The sequence below is a fragment of the Sciurus carolinensis genome, chromosome 4 (assembly GCF_902686445.1).
Source record: "Sciurus carolinensis chromosome 4, mSciCar1.2, whole genome shotgun sequence".
Lineage (NCBI taxonomy): Eukaryota > Metazoa > Chordata > Mammalia > Rodentia > Sciuridae > Sciurus > Sciurus carolinensis.
Window position 1 is genome coordinate 122,372,125 of NC_062216.1, and position 18,127 is coordinate 122,390,251.

General features: G+C 42.7%; 1 protein-coding gene across 1 annotated transcript in view; it reads right to left on the reverse strand.

Moving 5' to 3' along the window:
• Ppm1h (protein phosphatase, Mg2+/Mn2+ dependent 1H) overlaps nucleotides 1-18,127 on the reverse strand; it is a 270,376-nt gene that overhangs the window by 87,019 nt on the left and 165,230 nt on the right. The window contains exon 5 of the mRNA XM_047548361.1: nucleotides 1,028-1,112. Coding sequence (XP_047404317.1) covers nucleotides 1,028-1,112 — 85 coding nt within the window. The remainder of the gene's footprint in view (nucleotides 1-1,027; nucleotides 1,113-18,127) is intronic.

Genomic DNA, 18,127 nt, shown 5'->3' on the forward strand with positions numbered 1-18,127 from the left:
CTTGAAAACAACAGCAGGTGAAAGAGGGAGGCTGATTTTACACTGGTTTGGGATTTCTGCCATCGCATATATCAGATAACCAGCAACAGTGACACAGCTTAGTTAAAAAATAAGACAAACACAGAGACCAGGTTATGGAGGGAATGGACACGGCTACTTTATACATCAATCAAAGTGATCAAATTCAGACCGTTTTCATATTCTGAAACTCAGAGACACGATCAAAGTCCTTTTGGAGCAGTGTAGATCAATTCTTTCCTAAGAGCAGATGGTCACTGCTTGACTGTGCTGTCTAAAAAAGAAATCCTGTTGGCAAGAAAGTATTTCCTTCACATACTACTATTCACGGGGATAGTTACCAGAGATGCTCACCCCAAAGAAACTGGAATGATTACCAGGGTCACTTTTAACTGAGATCCTATGCCTAACACCTGCCCCTGAACTCTGAGGACACAAATTGTTCTGTTCCAGAAAACTGAGATTTTTAAGGGAAGTAGAGCCCTCCTCGATTTCACCCCAAAGAGAATGATCTCTACGGACAGTCTATTTTCAGGGTAGAAATGGATTTTACGACATCCAAACCTTCCCCAAAGGGCCTCGAAACTTCCCATCTGATCATGAAGTGTAGTGTGTTAGCTGGATCTCAGAGATGCCACGTGGGCAGGGGGTCTTCCCTGGGAAGTGATCCAGAGCCAGGCACTGATACCTAGGAGAAGGTATCTGCACTCCTCAGAACTGCACTTCACATTGTGCACACCAACCCATGAAAAGAAACAGAGCACATTATGTCTCCAATTGGTCACAGATGGGAGAAAATCAACCACAATAATAAATTCACGGAGGTGGAGTGTGTCGTCACACACGGAGCCAGGATGTGTGATCCAGAAGGTGTGTGTGTGGGAGTTAATACCATATGTCGTATGACTGCTGTGGGCCTGCTCTTATGTCCCAGCAGCGTATTCTTCCCAAAGAGCTCTGATGCTGTTCCCAACACCATGCCCTCTGCCAGGCCTATATGCCCTCTTACCAGGTACTGAAGTCGCTGGCGCTCAGTCTCGGGGGTGAATTCCGAAGACATGGGGATGATTTCTCCATTTCTGATGATTATGGCCCTGAAATGGTGAAAATGTATTGTCAGCAACCAATCTCGTAAGTACTGTGATGAAGATCAACCACAACGTAGTTCAGATCACATACAAAATGTCAGGAGCAGCTTTCTCCTCCCACCTGCAATGCAACTCTGGATCCCCTATGAGGTGCACTGCATTCTGGTCAGCTTATGATTACTTTGATTACTTTTTCTGCTGGTTGACACTATTGCTTTAATGCCTTGTCACCAAGCGTACTACTTAGCACACAATAAATAGTTGGTGAATAAATGGGTGGATGAATGAATACTGCGGAGGCTTACTCTAGTCCAGGGTTATCCGAAAGGACCTTCTGTGATCATGGTAACATTCTCCCCTACCCAGCACTCAGGGGTGCTGTACCACTGAGTTATACCCACAACCCTTTTATTTTATTTTGAGATAGAGTCACACTAAATTGCCCTGGCTGACCTTGAACTTGGAGATCCTCCTGCCTCAGCCTCCTGATTTGCTGTACCTGGATGGTAACATTCTTATTTGTGCAGTCCAACATGGGAGCATGTGACTATTGAGCATTTGGATTGTGGTTGGTGCAGCTAAATTTCTAAAGTTATTCAATTTTAATTAATTTAAGTAGTTCCAAGTGGCTAGTGTTTAATGTAGTGGATGATTCCACTTCAGACTCTTGTTATTTAAAGGATTAATAGGCCAGCAGCATTTGGCCTTACCTGGGAGACTGGTAGCAATGCAGAATCTTAGATTACCCACCCCAGACTACCCTCAGGTGATTCATAAGCACAGTAAAATCTGAGAACATCTAGCCTAGAACTTGAGCATCCTCAGTAACATCCTGAGTCCAGAGATAGCCACTCTCATCTCATCTCAAGGCTCAGAAAATTCACACACTCCAGAAAATGTGTTCAAAAACTATTGCCCACTCAAGAACTCCTGAGAGAAGAGAGTTCCCAAAGTCGATGTCTAAAAGAGAGGCTGCATGAAACAACTTTTCCTGGACCTGGTCCCAGAGGTGCCTCCTGTTTTCAGACCTTCTGATTCTGAAGCAGCTCCTGACAGTCACTTTCCAGAAATTCATCCATCAGTTGTGGCAGAAGGCTGCCATTTTTTTGACAAACAGAAGTGGCTTAGGGAACTGCATTTTATATAATCTGAATAGCTCCCTGGCACCAGGGACCCAGAGGCCCGAGACCTGGCTCACTTCTCAGTGAAGACCCACAAACAGGGAAATGCCTTTGATGAGCTCAGCTCTGGCGGATACCTCATTGACTCTAGGGCATGCTGCTTCTTTGTGCTACAAAGCTCTCAGGCACCTCTCTCCCCCACCTGGAGAGGCAGTCCCTATCTTAGAAGCAGTCCCTAACTTGGAAGCAAGTCCTATTATGGTTCCAGCTTCACAACCCTGCCCCTAACCCCTGACTACCTGGGCCCCAGTTGCTGCCATCATAGAAACTGGTGTGGGTGTAGGCAGGGGAGATGACAACAAAAACCTTGGGGGCTTTAGAGAATTTAGGGCCCCAGAGGTAGAAGTTTGAGAAAAATGGAAAAGTATAGGGAAGCAAATTCTGCAAAAGAGATGCCTCTTGCCGTAATATTCTTTATCCCTTCTATTACTATGCTGCCTAAATTGTGACAAATTGGATTCCTTCTTATAAACCATAACCACTTGTAAAATGCAACCCCCCCCATTCCCAAAGGTGATAGCCACCATTTACAAATCAGTGTGAGTTGATTCACATGGTCATCGTCCTAATTATCAGTTGAGATTTTACTACCAAAATAGAGTAAGGGTTTGACAGAGGATGGAGAAACTTGGAGAATTTGAAAGGGCGTTGGGAATCAGGAAGGTGTAGGTGAAGGTCTAGTAAGAAGGCCCTGAGATCCTTGGAGCTGGACTGCAAGTTATAGGATACATTCCAAAGGAGTTTTTTCTTTCAAAGTTTTGTTTCAAGCTAGTCTTAACTTTTTTTCTTTTTGAAATTCATGACCCCTGAATTTCAGCTGATTTCTGGGTATGGACCAGGAAAGTGAGAACCTGGAAGGAAGCAAAACAGGATGAGGAAGAGGAAGGAAGGGAAGGGAGGCAGAGGCTGGGGTGTCCAGACTCAGGAGAGGGTGATTGGAGTGTCCACTGGGACAGAGCCGCATCACTCCGTCAGGCCATGGAATCAGGACCTGAGTGTCAGGAGGTCAGGGGCTTTTTGTTCCTGAATGTTCCAGATGTTTAGTATCATGTCTGTCACATAGTAGGAGCCCCACAAATACTTGCTAAATGAAAGAAAAGATGAGAGACTTGGGAGAAACACTTTCTTGAACTTGAGGCAGGAGGAAAACAGAAATAAGAGGCAGCAGAGGCTCAGTTAAATAATGTGAGCTCGACTTCACAGAAAGGAGGAGACTTTGCCTGGAAATCTACCTGCTCCCCAAGCCATCCTCTCTTCCTGTCTGGGGCTAGTTTATCCATTACTCCCCACCCCAGAGTCCTCCCAAGATCAGTTATTCCTACTCTGGTAATTAAACTTCTCTCTCCGCTAGATCTCTGCCTACAGCACAAAACCATGCTCTAGAACACTTTGTATGTATATGCTGGGTCTTACTTCCTATTGATCCCTCAAACAGTGGTAGATTCACATCTGACCTCTCTGTCCATCCAGCAGCTGTGACTAGAATGAACAAATAACCCCCTCCCCAACCACCATTGCTACATTTACTAGAAAAATCATCATTCTGATCTCTCTGGTAGCATTTGCTGTCTCTCCCAAGCTGGTTCCTGGGGATCTCCTCCTCCTGGTTTTCCTCCCACCTTCTAGGACATCTTTGCTGTTGGGGACAACTATGTCTCACTACTCTCACATCCTGGGCAATCTCATTTCCTTAGCTGTTAAGGTTAGGCTCAACTCATCTCCTTTATTTTTCCTTAGCCTGGTACTTTCCCTAATATGGAACATGTCACATTTTGGATCTGAGGACTTGTCTGCTTTCCATGCTAGTGTGTAAGCTCCTAAGGCAAGACCATATCTGACTTGAGAGTGTAGCCCCACTACTGTGCACAGTACCAGGCCATTGTAGACAGGACTAGCTATACTATTGCAGGGTCCAGTGCAAAATATAAATGCAGAATCCCTTGTTTAAAAATTGAGAATTCCAAGATAGCAATGACAGGGCATTAAATGAAATGTGGCTTACTTTGGCAAGTGGGGTGCTGCCATGACTACACAAGTCACATCTTCATGAAGCTGGCTCTGATAGTATGCCCTTGATATTGGCTCAATAAGCTGATTTCAACAACTAGGTATACTGATGATTTCAGGTAGAATTCCCAACCAGCACATCTCTGTTGTGCTCCAGCATGGAACAGCCAGTTGCCAACAGATACAGTCACTTGCATATTCGCAGGAATTGCATACTTGGTGCAGTATTCAAAATTGATAATCTTTGTCCCCACCACACCTCCAAATCTATCTTCCAACATTCCCGGTCTCAAGGAACAACACTATTTTACACCCAGTTGCCTGTCCCAGACTTTTCTCACCCCACATGTCCCAACAGGCACTCTGTCTTACAGATTTCACCTCCTCAGTTTAATACAATCTGTCTCTTTGCAGGAGTCCTACTGCGGCTGTCTTGGTTCTGGTTTCCATCAGAGACTGCCTGAAGGACTAAGGAGCTCACCACAATCCTCCCACCTCTGACCCACAGGCACAGAGGGTACAGTGTGATATTCAGTACATATGTAAAGTGTATGCAAATCAGATCTGGGTAACTGGCATATTGATTGACTTTAACATTTATCACATCTTTGTGATGGGAACATTCAAAATCTTCTCTTACCAGCTATTTTGAAATACACAATTAAATGTTCTCCACTGTACTTATTCTATGATGCTATAGAACATTAGAATTTATTCCTTTTATCCAACTTTGCCCCTCTACTGGTTAGCATCTCTACTCACCATTCTATTCTCTACTTCTATGAGATTGACTTTTTTGCTTCCACACGTAAGAACATGCCACAAGGTGATTTTAAAGTACTGCTGTCACCTGCCATATCCTCAACCTAAAGCCATTGCTGGCTTCCCAGACCTTCCAAGTTCCTTCATTATCTGGTTCTTGCCTGTATTTCTGTCACCTCACTCTTGCTACTCCTTTAATAGCTACTTTTCCCTTCTACAGCCAACCTATTCCCCCTGGAGTCAGTTCAGAGGGCCCTCCCTTGTCCTTCTGGGCTATAGTGGATGCCCCTTCTCTGTAGTGCCATGGGGTGTTGTCACAGCTGCACCACAGCCCTTACCAGCCCTGGCTGCCATGGTTGGCTTCTGAGCTTGTCTCTAATTACCCTGAGGGTATTTTCCAGGCAGAGCCTGAGTCAGTGTATCTGATCTCTGATGCTTATTGTCTGCATGTGGCAGACATGCAATGACTGTTTGCTGAGGAGATAAGTGACTGAATGGGTGACAGTGAGCTGGACTTGGGTGGGTGAACACAAATATCCAGAGGCCCAGGCCCTAAATGAGACTTTTCTTTAGTAACAACATTATTAATTGTACAGAGTCAGTCCTCAAAAACACATACACCTTTCCATTGGTTCTGGAAAAGAACAACAAGCCTATGGAGGATGTTACTGCTGATCAGTGACTTGAAGGACAGGGGGAAATGAGGCAGGCCTTCTTTCCTCAGGGGTCAAGGAGGGGGAATACAGCAAGGGCAGCAGTGACTACCACATTTTCTCTGTTTCTATATTTTGAATTCACCCACGAAGTATTTGCATTCAATTCCAATAACTGCCAGGGTAATCCTAGCTTATTATGTTCTTAAATAGATAATTATATCTAAATCTGTCCATGTGCAGAACACTCTTCACTTCTGTTTGAACTCCATGTTCTTCTTTTCTGAGGCACCATGGATTAAAGATGACAGCGTGTCCGGCTGCCATCCTTTGCAGGCCCTGCACTGTGGTGCCTCTTCCTATGTGATCCTTGGCTTCCTTTTGATCTCTCTCTCTCTCTTTCATCCCCTCTGATCTTGGGATCAATTTGTCAGAGTGCTGGTCTCCAATCTAGAGTAGGGCAGTGAGAAGAGAGGGGTTTCAAAGGGAACAGAGGGCAGGCGAAGGCCGACAAACCTCAGACTAAGCAATCAATAGAGTGGAGAGATGCCTTTAAAGTGGTGTTCTCTCATCACAGACCCCTGAACTTCACATCTTCTTCATTATTTTACGAAACGCTTTTCCTCAGGAAAATTAAAATCAAAGCTAAGTCATGGTGTGAGTTGTGGGTCCAGGAGGGCTGGGCGTGTGCCCAACCTCCATCCTGGGGGCTTAGGCCTCCCCTGTGGACATTACCATGGCTGGAATTTGGATGGCATTCCATTAACCACTCAGGGTTTAGAGAGAGGGAATGAGAAGTTCCCAGGACCTGGGGTGATTTAATCATTTGGCAACCAGACCCCACCTGGAACCCCTTACCCTGCAGAGGAGATGGTTCTGAGCATGTCCCTCAATGTGAAGGTGAGTCTTTCATTCAGGAACTGAGCTGAAATCTATATGCTTTTATGTTAATCCCAGTATAATAGATAGGGTGTGTCATGATATGATGACTGAGGAGTTTTAATGTGTTCTTATGAGTCAACTGCAACAATGGTAGAAGACGAAATAAAGACACAAACAGTTTCCCAAATGACCTCCTCCCAAATATTAGTCACAGCAGAGATAAAGGCAATTTATTCCTAACTGATGAGCATTCTGAGTTTAGAGAATAAGTCCTAGAAAATCCTGCTACTTCTATCCACTTTTTTAGATATATTTTAGAGTAAAACCACCTGTTTTTTGTTGCTAGAGTTAGTGAAAATGTCAAGCAGTCAAGTGGGAAAAAAAAAAAAAAGGTAAAATGGAATGCTTAAATATTTGCTTGATTTTGCAATTTAAGGAGATCACACTAACTCGTGTTACATCTCACCTCAACGTGATGTCCTCAGAACAGGAATGACAAGCATTTGACAAACAAGCAGAAGAAAAAAATCTGATAAAGATACCATTAGGCAATCAACAGAAGGGAAAATGCAAATGTTCAACAAACATATGAAAAGACATCAATCTCTTACTAGTCCAGGAAAATGCAAATTAAAGCCAAAGTAACATATTATTTTGTTCATTAGACTGGCAAACATTTAAAACATCAACACTACCTCACGGTTCTTATAGGATAAGAGGACAAAGTCATTCTCATAATTAATGGGAATGGTTATATCTTTTCAATCTATTAAAATTATAACTACATATTCAATGGTTGGGCCCTCTCACCTTTGGGAATACATGCTAAAGAAATTAAAGACTCAATACACAAGATACACAAACAAGAATTCATGCTCTGACATTATTTGTTGTGGGAAAGGCTGGAAATAGCCTTAAGGTCAAAAGATGAACTGCTGAAGGACTTAGTTTGTAAATTTTGTGGTCATTAAAAAAAAAAAAAAAAGACAAGGTATATGTTTCGTAACCTGGAGGTCACGGCTTATCAGGTGAAAATTAAAAAAAGTAAGTTGTAAAATACTGTGTGGTACAATCTTGTTTTTATAAGAACTGAAACTATACATAGACAACCTGCATACTTTGAGTCTGATTCCAGGCCAAAATTCTGTACGTGATCCTTTGAGCTGGGTCTCACCAGAGACCATCACAAAGGCTTGGTCTGGCAGGCCCTCTCCACCCAGACTTGGTGCTCAGCCAGTGCGTCACAGTCCCAGGGGACCTGCAGCCAAGGACTGACTCCTACCCTCTCCTGCAGAGCTGTCTGCTTGGCCTTACTTGCTGAGACACTTCTCTGCACTCTGCCTCAGTACTTTTCCGTCCTCGTCCTTTCCCTTCTCTTTCCTCCCCCATCCTCTGGTTCATAAAATGGCTGGAGACTTTAGATCAGAGTTCCTGGGCAGTGAGATTCTCTTCCATCTCTTGCTAGGGCTGCACATCCTCTGACAGACCCTAGCCCAAGGCGTCCTGTGGGGGAAAACGGAATACCAGGGAGTTGACACTGTCCTTTCCTTTGCCTCTTGCAGGAAGTGAATGAAGGTTGGATGATTCCTTCAGTTTGTTTCAGTGTCTTAGCTGACCACCTTGGCACCTGACAGCCTGACAATCTAGAATTATGTTTGACTGAGTAGGGTGAGAGGTATGGAAGTGGGAGAGATGGCCAATTTCCCTTTATATATCTTTGTATTATTTGTCCGTTACAGGGGATGTGTTCCTTTTGTAAATTCAAAGAGGAATGTCTCTGCTCAGAGCTGACTGCCTATTCTCTGAAGTCTTCCCAAATGTGGATTCATCTTTGCAATACTCCCAGTCATCATGATCCTGGGGGCCCCAAGCACCAGTCCACAAGTTCCAACCCGTAGCCCAACCTCTTAGAAGTCATTATGTGGAGCTTAAGCATGACCGAAAAAGTATCCAAGTCTGGAGCCATTAACCAAGAAGCCAGAGGCCAAATTTTGTTATAAAAACAACAACTGGCTGCACCTAAAAATGCTTGTGCTTTTCTCTATCCCTTGTGTTTTAAGAGGGGTCCCATAAAAGTAGGTTCAGAATTGCCAATCATGCTCAAAAGTGAAAAAGCATAAAAAGAGTTTCTGAGAGATTAACTGGATGATTAAAAATTTATCATCCCCTCTTGTTGATGGCCAGCTCATTAAATCTTAGCCCACAGGTGCAGCCTGGGCATTCACATTGGTCTGATAAAAACATTTCTCTGGGGACTTAAGGACTGACTTGAAACTTAGACATGGACAGTATGTAACCATGTAGGATTTATTCAGTGGCAATAGGGAAGTTTTCTTTTTATAAAAAATTTTTTCTTTGTTCTTTTTAGGTATACATGACAGTAGAATGTATTTGGACATATTATACATACACAGAATACAACTTTCCATTCTTGTGGTTGTACATGATGTGGAGTTATAGTGGTCATGTATTCATACACAGGGAAGTTTTCAATATGTTACATCAGTGATGCTGATTAAGTGAAAACAAAACAACCTCCCCACCCTAACCCCATTACTGCACTCATCACCTGTGGGCTACCTCCCAACTCTCCAAAGTTCAAGGCTCAGATAGCCACCTGGCAGTCAGGTGGCTTTCCCCTAGAGATCACTACTGGGAGTGAACAGTACAGGTGAGGTCCCTCTCTGAGAGGTAGCAAACAGCCAATTATACCTAATATGGCTCAGAAGCCCTTTCTCTTGTTCCAGAGCAAGCAAAACTCAACATACATCTGACCCTCTATATCCATGGGTTTTGCATCCACAGACTCAACCAATGGCGGCTAGAAAATATTGGAAAAAAATGTTTGCACTGAACACATTCAGACTTTTTTTCTTGTCATTACTGTCTAAACAATACTGTATAACAGTTATTTACATAGCATTTACATTACATTAGGTATTGTAAGCAATGGACAGATGATTCAAAGTACAGGGGAGGATGTACAAAGGTCATATGCAGACACCATACAATTTCACATAGGAGACTTAAGCATCCTCAGATTTGGGTGTCTTGGTAGGGGGTGTCCTGGAACCAGTCCCTCATGGGACTGAGGGATGACCGTTCTGGAGTGTGTATGTGAACCCTCTTCCCAGAGGAGTCACTGTCCGAAGGGTCCTCTTGCTGCACCCAGGAGGCTACTAGGTTTGAAGAGCAGCTTAATCACACTCTTTCATTTCTAACCTTCACTGAAGTAAGATGATGTGGCCTCAGTGCCCTACAGAATTCCTGTGTCATCAGTTGAAGCCATTAAAGAAAGTTTCAGAACAAGGAAAGGAGAAGCAAATTGGATGTTAAGAGGAAGGTAAAGCTTGGAGAATCAAGGAGGCACACAGAGGGAACCTTTGGCCGTACCCTCTTTCTGTAACCTAAACATCCCTGCTCCCCAGGGCACAGTCTGGAGCATGCCCCCTTTCAGGCTTTCTGCCCCTCAAGGTGAAACCTTTTGCTTTAAAACCAAACAAAATTCCCAAATTCACACTCAAATGATTTTTCAAATAGGTACTTGGTAAACATGGCATAGGGACAATCAATAAACATATTGCTTTTCAGTCTCAAGAGAAGGCCTAAGTGTGCACCTGAGGGGGGGAGGGAAAGAGGGAGGAAAGAATGAGAAAGAGAGCCAGAGCTAAAGGCTATGAAAGGCATGCTTGAAAATAGGGAAGAATCTCTCTGTAGAGCAGGAATGGGAAAGAAATCCAAAATGGCCAGGCTGCTAGATCCAAGAAACAGGTATTGGTGTCTAGGTGTCCACTTCCCATGGAGTAAAAGGCATTAAAATGCTTAAGCAAGACAAAGAACAGGGAACAAGCTCACACCTGAAGCAACACCAAGTTGCTTTATGTGGTCATACCTTGGGTTCTTCTCTCTGCAGCACAGGAAGTTGTTGGGCAGCAAAGTGGTTTAAGGCTGTGGCTTGCAAGAGTCCCAAGAGTGCAGAATATCATTGCCATGACTAAATGCTAAGCAATCAGCCGGTTCTGCAGCATGACACGTGCAGTGAAATGTGTGTTGGAGTGGAACGCACAAACCTGCTGGAGGAAGGCTCTCCAGTATATCACCTTTGGGTCCTAAGTTCTGACAGCTTGGGTGGTGACAATGCATTAAGCTCCAAAGCATTAAGTGACACACTGTGGGGCAAAGACTAATTGTCAAGTCCTCTTCCAACTCAGAAAATTCCTGGTTTTGGAGGAAATTCAAGCACATGGGAACAGGTCTGGGAAGCAACACTGGCCTGGCCTGGGAATCGAATTTCTAGATGCCACTTCACCTAGGGCTGGTGGTTAATTTGAGCCCTGGTGACCCAGCCTATAAACAGAAAGGGTAGGGCCAGATGATTTGTTAGGCACCTTTCAGGTCTAACCTGAAATGCTTCTGAAAGGAAGCCTGACACAAGAAGGGTAAGGGATATACCCATGGCTGCTGCAGTTACTGCTTTCCTTCTCAGGAGGTGGCAATCACTGCAATTTAGAGTCTAATAAATATGAACCCAATGTAGAAGCACCAGCATGGGACAAAGCACTCTTAGTGCTTCTCTTAATCAAAAAGGACAAGGAACCCATTATGGAGCAAGGTCCCCAATGTAATTTCACTGTTGTCACCAGTCCCCTTGGAACACAGGGCTACAAACAAAAGGCAGCTTTGACACTGTTAAGAGTATTCATGGATGCCTCGATTCCATTACACACTTCTTCTGCTGGAAGTGATTTGAAACGCAACATTAAGCTGCACACTTCCAGAATAAAGGAGAAAATCTGGTACAAGGTGACAGAGAGGAACCATTCAGAAAACCCTTTTTGACAGTGTATATCAATTCCAAGGTATGTGGGGGAGGCATCCATTCTATCCAGAAGCCTCAGACCTTGCTGCTTCTGTTCAGATGTGGCAGAAGCGTCGGTCTCCTTCAGAAGAATCAGAGATGTGTTGCTGAGAAAGAAAGCAGGGCAGCCGACAGGACAGGCCAGGTTTGCCGCTGCCAGAGGACAGCCAGGCTGTGGATGCTAATTAGAGGTGTCAAAAAATAGCTGAAGGGAAAAAGTAATCCCACGAGCTGGGAATTAGTTTGGGTGTGTTTCTAGTCATTCTAATTTCAGAATGGATGCTAAAGATGAAGTATGCTAATGCAATGATTTATTTGCCAAGATCTCAAATACACAATTAAGCTCCTCAGCAGAAAACATTTGTGAGAAATGATCAGGGTGGAAAATTCAGATATTTAAGTAGCAGCAAAAATAAGTGACTACTCACAGACGGGTAACTGAGTCACGTGTTCCTTGCTTTCCTCAGAGCCAGCCCAGTCTGTGTTCATACCACCCAGAATAATTTCTCAATGTCATAATTCAGCCACTTTCTGCAAACATCTTGCTATACCAGCAACACGCAAACCCAACACACCAGCACAAAATTTTCCAGTTCAGGTAGAAGCCTAAAAGCCATTAAAGAAGTCTTCAAGGTGCTTATTCTTTTTCTTTCTTCTTCTTTTTGCAGTACTAGGAATTGAACCTAGCCTTATACATGCTCGACAGGAGCTCTACCACCAAGCTACACCCCAGCCCCAAACAGCTTATTATTTAAATAAAGAAACAAACAACAACAAAAGATCAAGGGGTGGTTCCTTGTTTGAGGAATATACCTATATAAAATTCACACTTTCAATTGTATAGGACCGTGGGTTTTATTATAGTCACAAGGCTGTGCAACCACCACCATTATCTAATTCCAGGACCCTTTTTTCATCTCCAAAAGGATCCCCTGTCCCCTGCACCTGTTAGAAGTCACTCCTCATTTCTCCTATCTCTAGTCCCTGCAACTTGTAATCAATTTTCTGTCTTTATGGATTAAACAATTCTATACATTTAATATAAATAAAATCATGTGTCTTTTATTACTGGTTTCATTCACTAAGCATATATATTTTTTTCCTATCCTCCCTCCCTCCCTCCCTTCCTTTCTCTCTCTGTCTCTCCCCTTGTCCCTCCCTCCCTCCCTCCCTTCCTTCCTTCATGCATTCCTTCGGAGTGAACCCAGAAGTGCTTAACCACTAAGCCACATTCCTAGCCCTTTTAATTTAGAGACAGTGTCTTGCTGAGTTGCTTAGGGCCTCACTAAGTTGCTGAGGCTGGTCTTGAATTTGCGACACTTCTGCCTCAGCCTCCTGAGCTGCTGGGATTACAGGTGTGCACCACTGTGCCTAAGCATATATTTTCAAGGTACACCCATGTTGTAACATGAATCAGAACTTCATTCCTTCTTATGGCTGAATAATACTTCATTGCATGAATATACCACATTTTATTTATCCATTTATTATTTGATCGACATTTGGGTTGTTTCTTTTTTGCTGCTAACCAATGATGCTGCTATGAACATTTATGTACATTTTCATGCAGATGTTTTCAATTCTCTTAGGTATACACCTATGACTGAATAGCAGAGTAAGCTGAGTCATATGGTAACTCTCTGGTTAACCTTTCAAGGAAACACTGACTGGTTTTCCAAAGGGGCTGTACCATTTTACAATCCCAATTGGTGGGTTTAAAAACTTTCTCTTTAAGGACTACAGAGTCCAAAGTGAATTTATTTTGCAAAATCCCACAGTGAACTCTTACTTAGCACTGCTTTAAAACCACCTTGCTGGTAAAGTTTTGCCTGCATGCTTAGATGTCAACACATACACTAAACACTTAATGCTTCATTTCCATTTGCATCAGAGTACATATTCTGTTTTTCTCAACTGTAGGTTCAAGGTTTAAAATCCACAGCACCGTGCAGTCCCCTAGCACAAACGTGTTTGCTGCTACCCAAGTCCTAAAACAAGCACATTTTTCTTCTCGTAGCAAGTAGTCATTGGGTAAGGTCCCCCAAAGGCATTCACTTTTTTCTCTACTGCAATCATTTTTGGAGTAGGATAATTTTTTCTTTTTTTCTTTGTAAATGGCTGATGAGTACAACAGCTTCCTGTTTGTGTGTCAGGGCAGGTAGGACATGCCGAGTCCAGGAAGAGATCTCTTTACTAATACTCTGCATTAGTCACACCTTTGTTACATTTGTGTCCAATTCTGGGTCTCTTTACTTTAAAAAGACATTGTGATGGGAGCAAGTGAACAGAGCCCCAAGAAGAGAAGTAAAAACAATCCAAGGGGTGGAAAACAGATGCTTTGAAGGCAGTTAAAGAAATTGTGGTCTTTTTGCCTGTAGGAAAGAATGAAGAGTGATTTGATCATACTTTCCTCCACACATTTGAAATGGTTTGGAATAGAGAGTGGTGGGTGATGAGCTCTTCATGCTCAGAGGGAAACAAACAAGAGGACATTCTATTTAAATCAGATCACCAAGATTCTAAGGTCTGAAATGGGAAAAAGAATTTTCTCATCTTCACGTTATACATTTCACAGAAGGCCATGGATCTGCATCCCTGGAATTCTTCAAAAGGATAAGAAAGAACTTTGCCTACATTTACCTGCCAAGAATTTTGAGACGTCCTTCACTGTTGTTTCTTTATGATGCTATAAATCAGGAATTACATCTGCTACATGAAGGCAAAACTGGATCCATGAACAATTAGATCTGGACTATATAATAGACTCAGAAAGTATTACAATTTTACTGTGAAAGCAAATAAGTCTTTGCTAGATGCCCCTATTGAAAATAAACTATATATTCTATCTGGTAGGACAGGTGGACTCATCTGCGGTCCCTGGATAGGTTACATGGGCAAGATGCTGCTGCCAGCCAGACCTGTAAAGCCTCTCTGGCTTTGCCTGGTGACAGTTACCCATGGCCTGGGAAGTCCATCTTTAATTCACTGAACATAACCCATTCAGTTGGGTCTGGGAGCTGGCTGGGATATAGTAGAAAGCAATCTAGACTTGGAGTCTAAAGTACAGTTCACTTTGTGAAGTACTATGCTGCGAAAGTGAGTCACTGAGACTCAATTTTGCCTAATTCATAAATGGACAATGCCACTGTTTAGGATGGTATGAATTTATGTGCAAAAGGACTTCCTGCAGTATAGCTTATTCATTCCCGATGCTGAATGAATCATTAAAGGAAACACACATTCAAAAGTAAAAGTAGAAGACTCAATTACTTGGAGCACTGTTATTGTACACACAATGATAACTGTCCATAACTGGGATCATAAGAACTACATGAAAGAAAAAATTATATTTAGTGATCTTGCTTTGGCTTAAATGATGAAATAGTATGCTGATTTCCATTCATGTGTTGCCATCCCCCCACAAAGCTAGAGAAAAGAGGAGATTCGCAGGGCAGAACTGGGACACTCCTGCTTCTCTTAATCAACAGCTTTAGGACCCCATTACTATTAATGTTAGAATCTTCTTAACACCTTTCCAGGCATATTTGTAATTTATAATTTTGTTTTGACAAACAGATATTTAAGGGTTCCTATGTCAAATCTCCTTTCCCTGCTGAAATTGTACTCAGTTCATAATTTACCTAAGGCTCTGGCAATTGTCTAAATGGAAAGAAGTCTGGACTCTGTAGAAACAGAGAAAATTCTTAAAGGTTCTCTCTCTCTCTCTCTCTCTCTCTCTCTCTCTCTCTCTCTCTCTCTGTCTCCTTAATGAAGGAAATGAAAAAGAAAAAGTTTGGGACTCTACTATGGTTCCCAGCTTGGGCAGCAGAGGGTTATGATATTAAGGACTCAACAGACAGAAAGAAAGGCCAGTGTCTAAGAGAAAACAGATTTGGGCATAGTCATGTTTATGTGGTAGTTATAACCATGGAACTGAAACCAGTACTTCAGTGAACACATATAGAAAAAGTCAGGATGAAAACATGGCTGAGAACAGAACCAACGTATTAAGTTGAGAGCACAGCAGGACAGGTTCCCTTCCTCATATGCTTTCTCCCATGCCTACTTGGTGAGTGGTTAGGGAATTTCATTTGGCCTCTAAATGTTTCTCATGGAATGTTCTTCTGAGTGATAAAGACACACACACATGCATGCTCACAGATACTCATTTTCAAAAGAGCTCAAGAAATGCTTCTTTTCATTGCAGGACTTTTCTGAGCTCTTAACATACTAATATGTTACTGTTCTCCAACACCAGGAGATTTACCTAACAATGACTAAATCTGGCTAGGGGAGACACATCTCCTAACATCTCTTCACTTTTCTACCACACGTAGGGTCAGATTCATGGATAGATGCCCTTGACTGAAATACAGCTTAGGGACACAGTGGCTTAATTGTTGGAAGCCTCATTCCCTATTCCCGAAGACTTGTGGGATGAAAAAATCAGAGTGGTTCCCTCTTGGGAAAAGGCCCACTCAGTTATTGATCCCTGTTCCATTTTCTTTTCTGAGATGCACAAGCAGAGGTAAAAGGGGCTAAGTTGAGGTTGGGGGGAGCCTGGGAGAAAGCCAGGCTATGATCCGTGTTTCCCTAATCTCGGACTTCCTTTATTCTTGTTCTTACTAGTTTGTTAGGTAAGAAGGCTCAAGGTGTGCATTGGCTGCCTGGATCCATTATTTTTAATGTGAAGCTTGGGGGCTTTCTTACAGATTCTCATTTTATGTTTGCATTTGCAGTTTCTTTGGGATGATTTTTCCTTCATCATCAGGAAGATGGGGATGGGGTGGATAACCACAAGTAAAAGTAAGGCCAGAATTGAAGAAGGTGCTACAGAGGAGAACCTTGGGGCAATAAGCAGGATCAAATCCTCTGGCTTCCATAGATTAGAGGGAAAGAGAAAACAGGTGTGCCAATTCTATGCCCTGGTACAGATTTGAGCTTAAACAAATGAAATATGCTTCAGCCTGCTTCATAAGGAACGGCACTGGGATTTAAGGGCAAAATGTATTGCTTATAAAGTGTGTTCCCCTCTCCATATATTTCTCTGTTCAACTTCCAGGGCTTGGGAGGCAAAAGAACCACAGTTTATAGTTCTTAGCTATGTAGCTTTATCCTTCTCCCTTGACCTTCCAGAAATCAAGTTGAGTTTTGACTCTGCAGAATGTTATTGTCCCTCCCTCTACAGATTCCCTAGTGGAGGTTCCACACATAAAAATCTGACATTTACAGGTAAGGAAATGTGTTTTGAATGTTATAGCTTTCCCATTTTCAAACACTCAGAATACTAGTATACAGTTAATTGAAGGCCCCATTACTTTTGATAGGAAGTTGGCAAGGGATGGACAGTAATACCAACTTATCAAAAATGTTCACACAACTAAAGCCCAGAATAGATTTGTACTTATGGAAAATGGTAAACACATCAGAAATGACCTTCTTTGTATTGCTTGAAAAACTGAAGTGATTGAAGAAGAGACTGATGGACTGCTTGAGACCAAAGGCATATTGTTCAAAGATGACAAAGCAGAAGGGCGATTTTATTTCTGTTCTCTTTGTCAGACTGAGAAGATGGGGATGGGGTGGATAACCACAAGTAAAAGTAAGGCCAGAATTGAAGAAGGTGCTACAGAGGAGAACCTTGGGGCAATAAGCAGGATCAAATCCTCTGGCTTCCACAGGTTACATCCTGGGGCTCTAAAAGTCCTCAAAAATTAGGATGTTACAGTGCTGACAGGGATCTGAAGAGAATGACAGGGAAGAAGAGAGATGTCCAAAGACTGCGAATATGCAAATCATATCTGATTTTCAGTAAGAAAGACAATGGATTTTGGAACCTGAGGAGGTGAGACTTGATATCTATCTGGAGTAAATTTCTAGGGTAGATCATTAAGGCTAGGCTGTGAGGAAAGCTGTGGCTGCTGGGGACCCACCTGGGTCTGCTGAAAGAGTTAAGTCCCACCACTTCCAATCCTTTTCCCCCAACTCTTTTCTAATCCAGAAAAAAGAAATGCTACAGAGAGTGTATTTGCTTGAACTCTAGAAATCAACTAAATCATTCATGATATTCTGGATGACAATGAATAGGAGCTAGTGACACCCAGCAAATTGAAAAAGGTTGAAAAGTTCACAGAACATTTCCACCCACTGTGGACATGTACCACCCACTGTGATTCAGCTCTGTGGCATGGCTTTCAGGAAAGTGAGGGTGGGTGTAGGGTGCTGGCTTCATGTGGCAAGGTGGCCATCGGCTCTATGGGTTGGTTCTAAGAGGTGCCAGGTGTGACCAGGGATATCATGAGAACAGTGTCAGGGAGGCAGATCCCATGATGAGGTGCTCAAATAACTGAAAGAAACCAGGGTGTTCACTCTAAAGAGAAGGCCTGTGGAGGGTTACACAGGTGCCTTTGGATACCTGAAGTAATGTCAAGGGGAAGAGTGAGTCGTCATCTTTGGGTGGCAGAAATGGTGGGAATAGGCTGCCTTTTCTTTCATATCTTCTTATCTTTTATTTTTATTTTTAAAGACTGCATTTTGATTCAATGTACACAAATGGGGTACAACTGTTCATTTCTATGGTTGTGCATGATGTAGATTCATACCATTCATGTAATTATATGTTTACACAGGGTAATACTGTTATTTGTATTTTAAAAATTGTACACAAATAACATATAT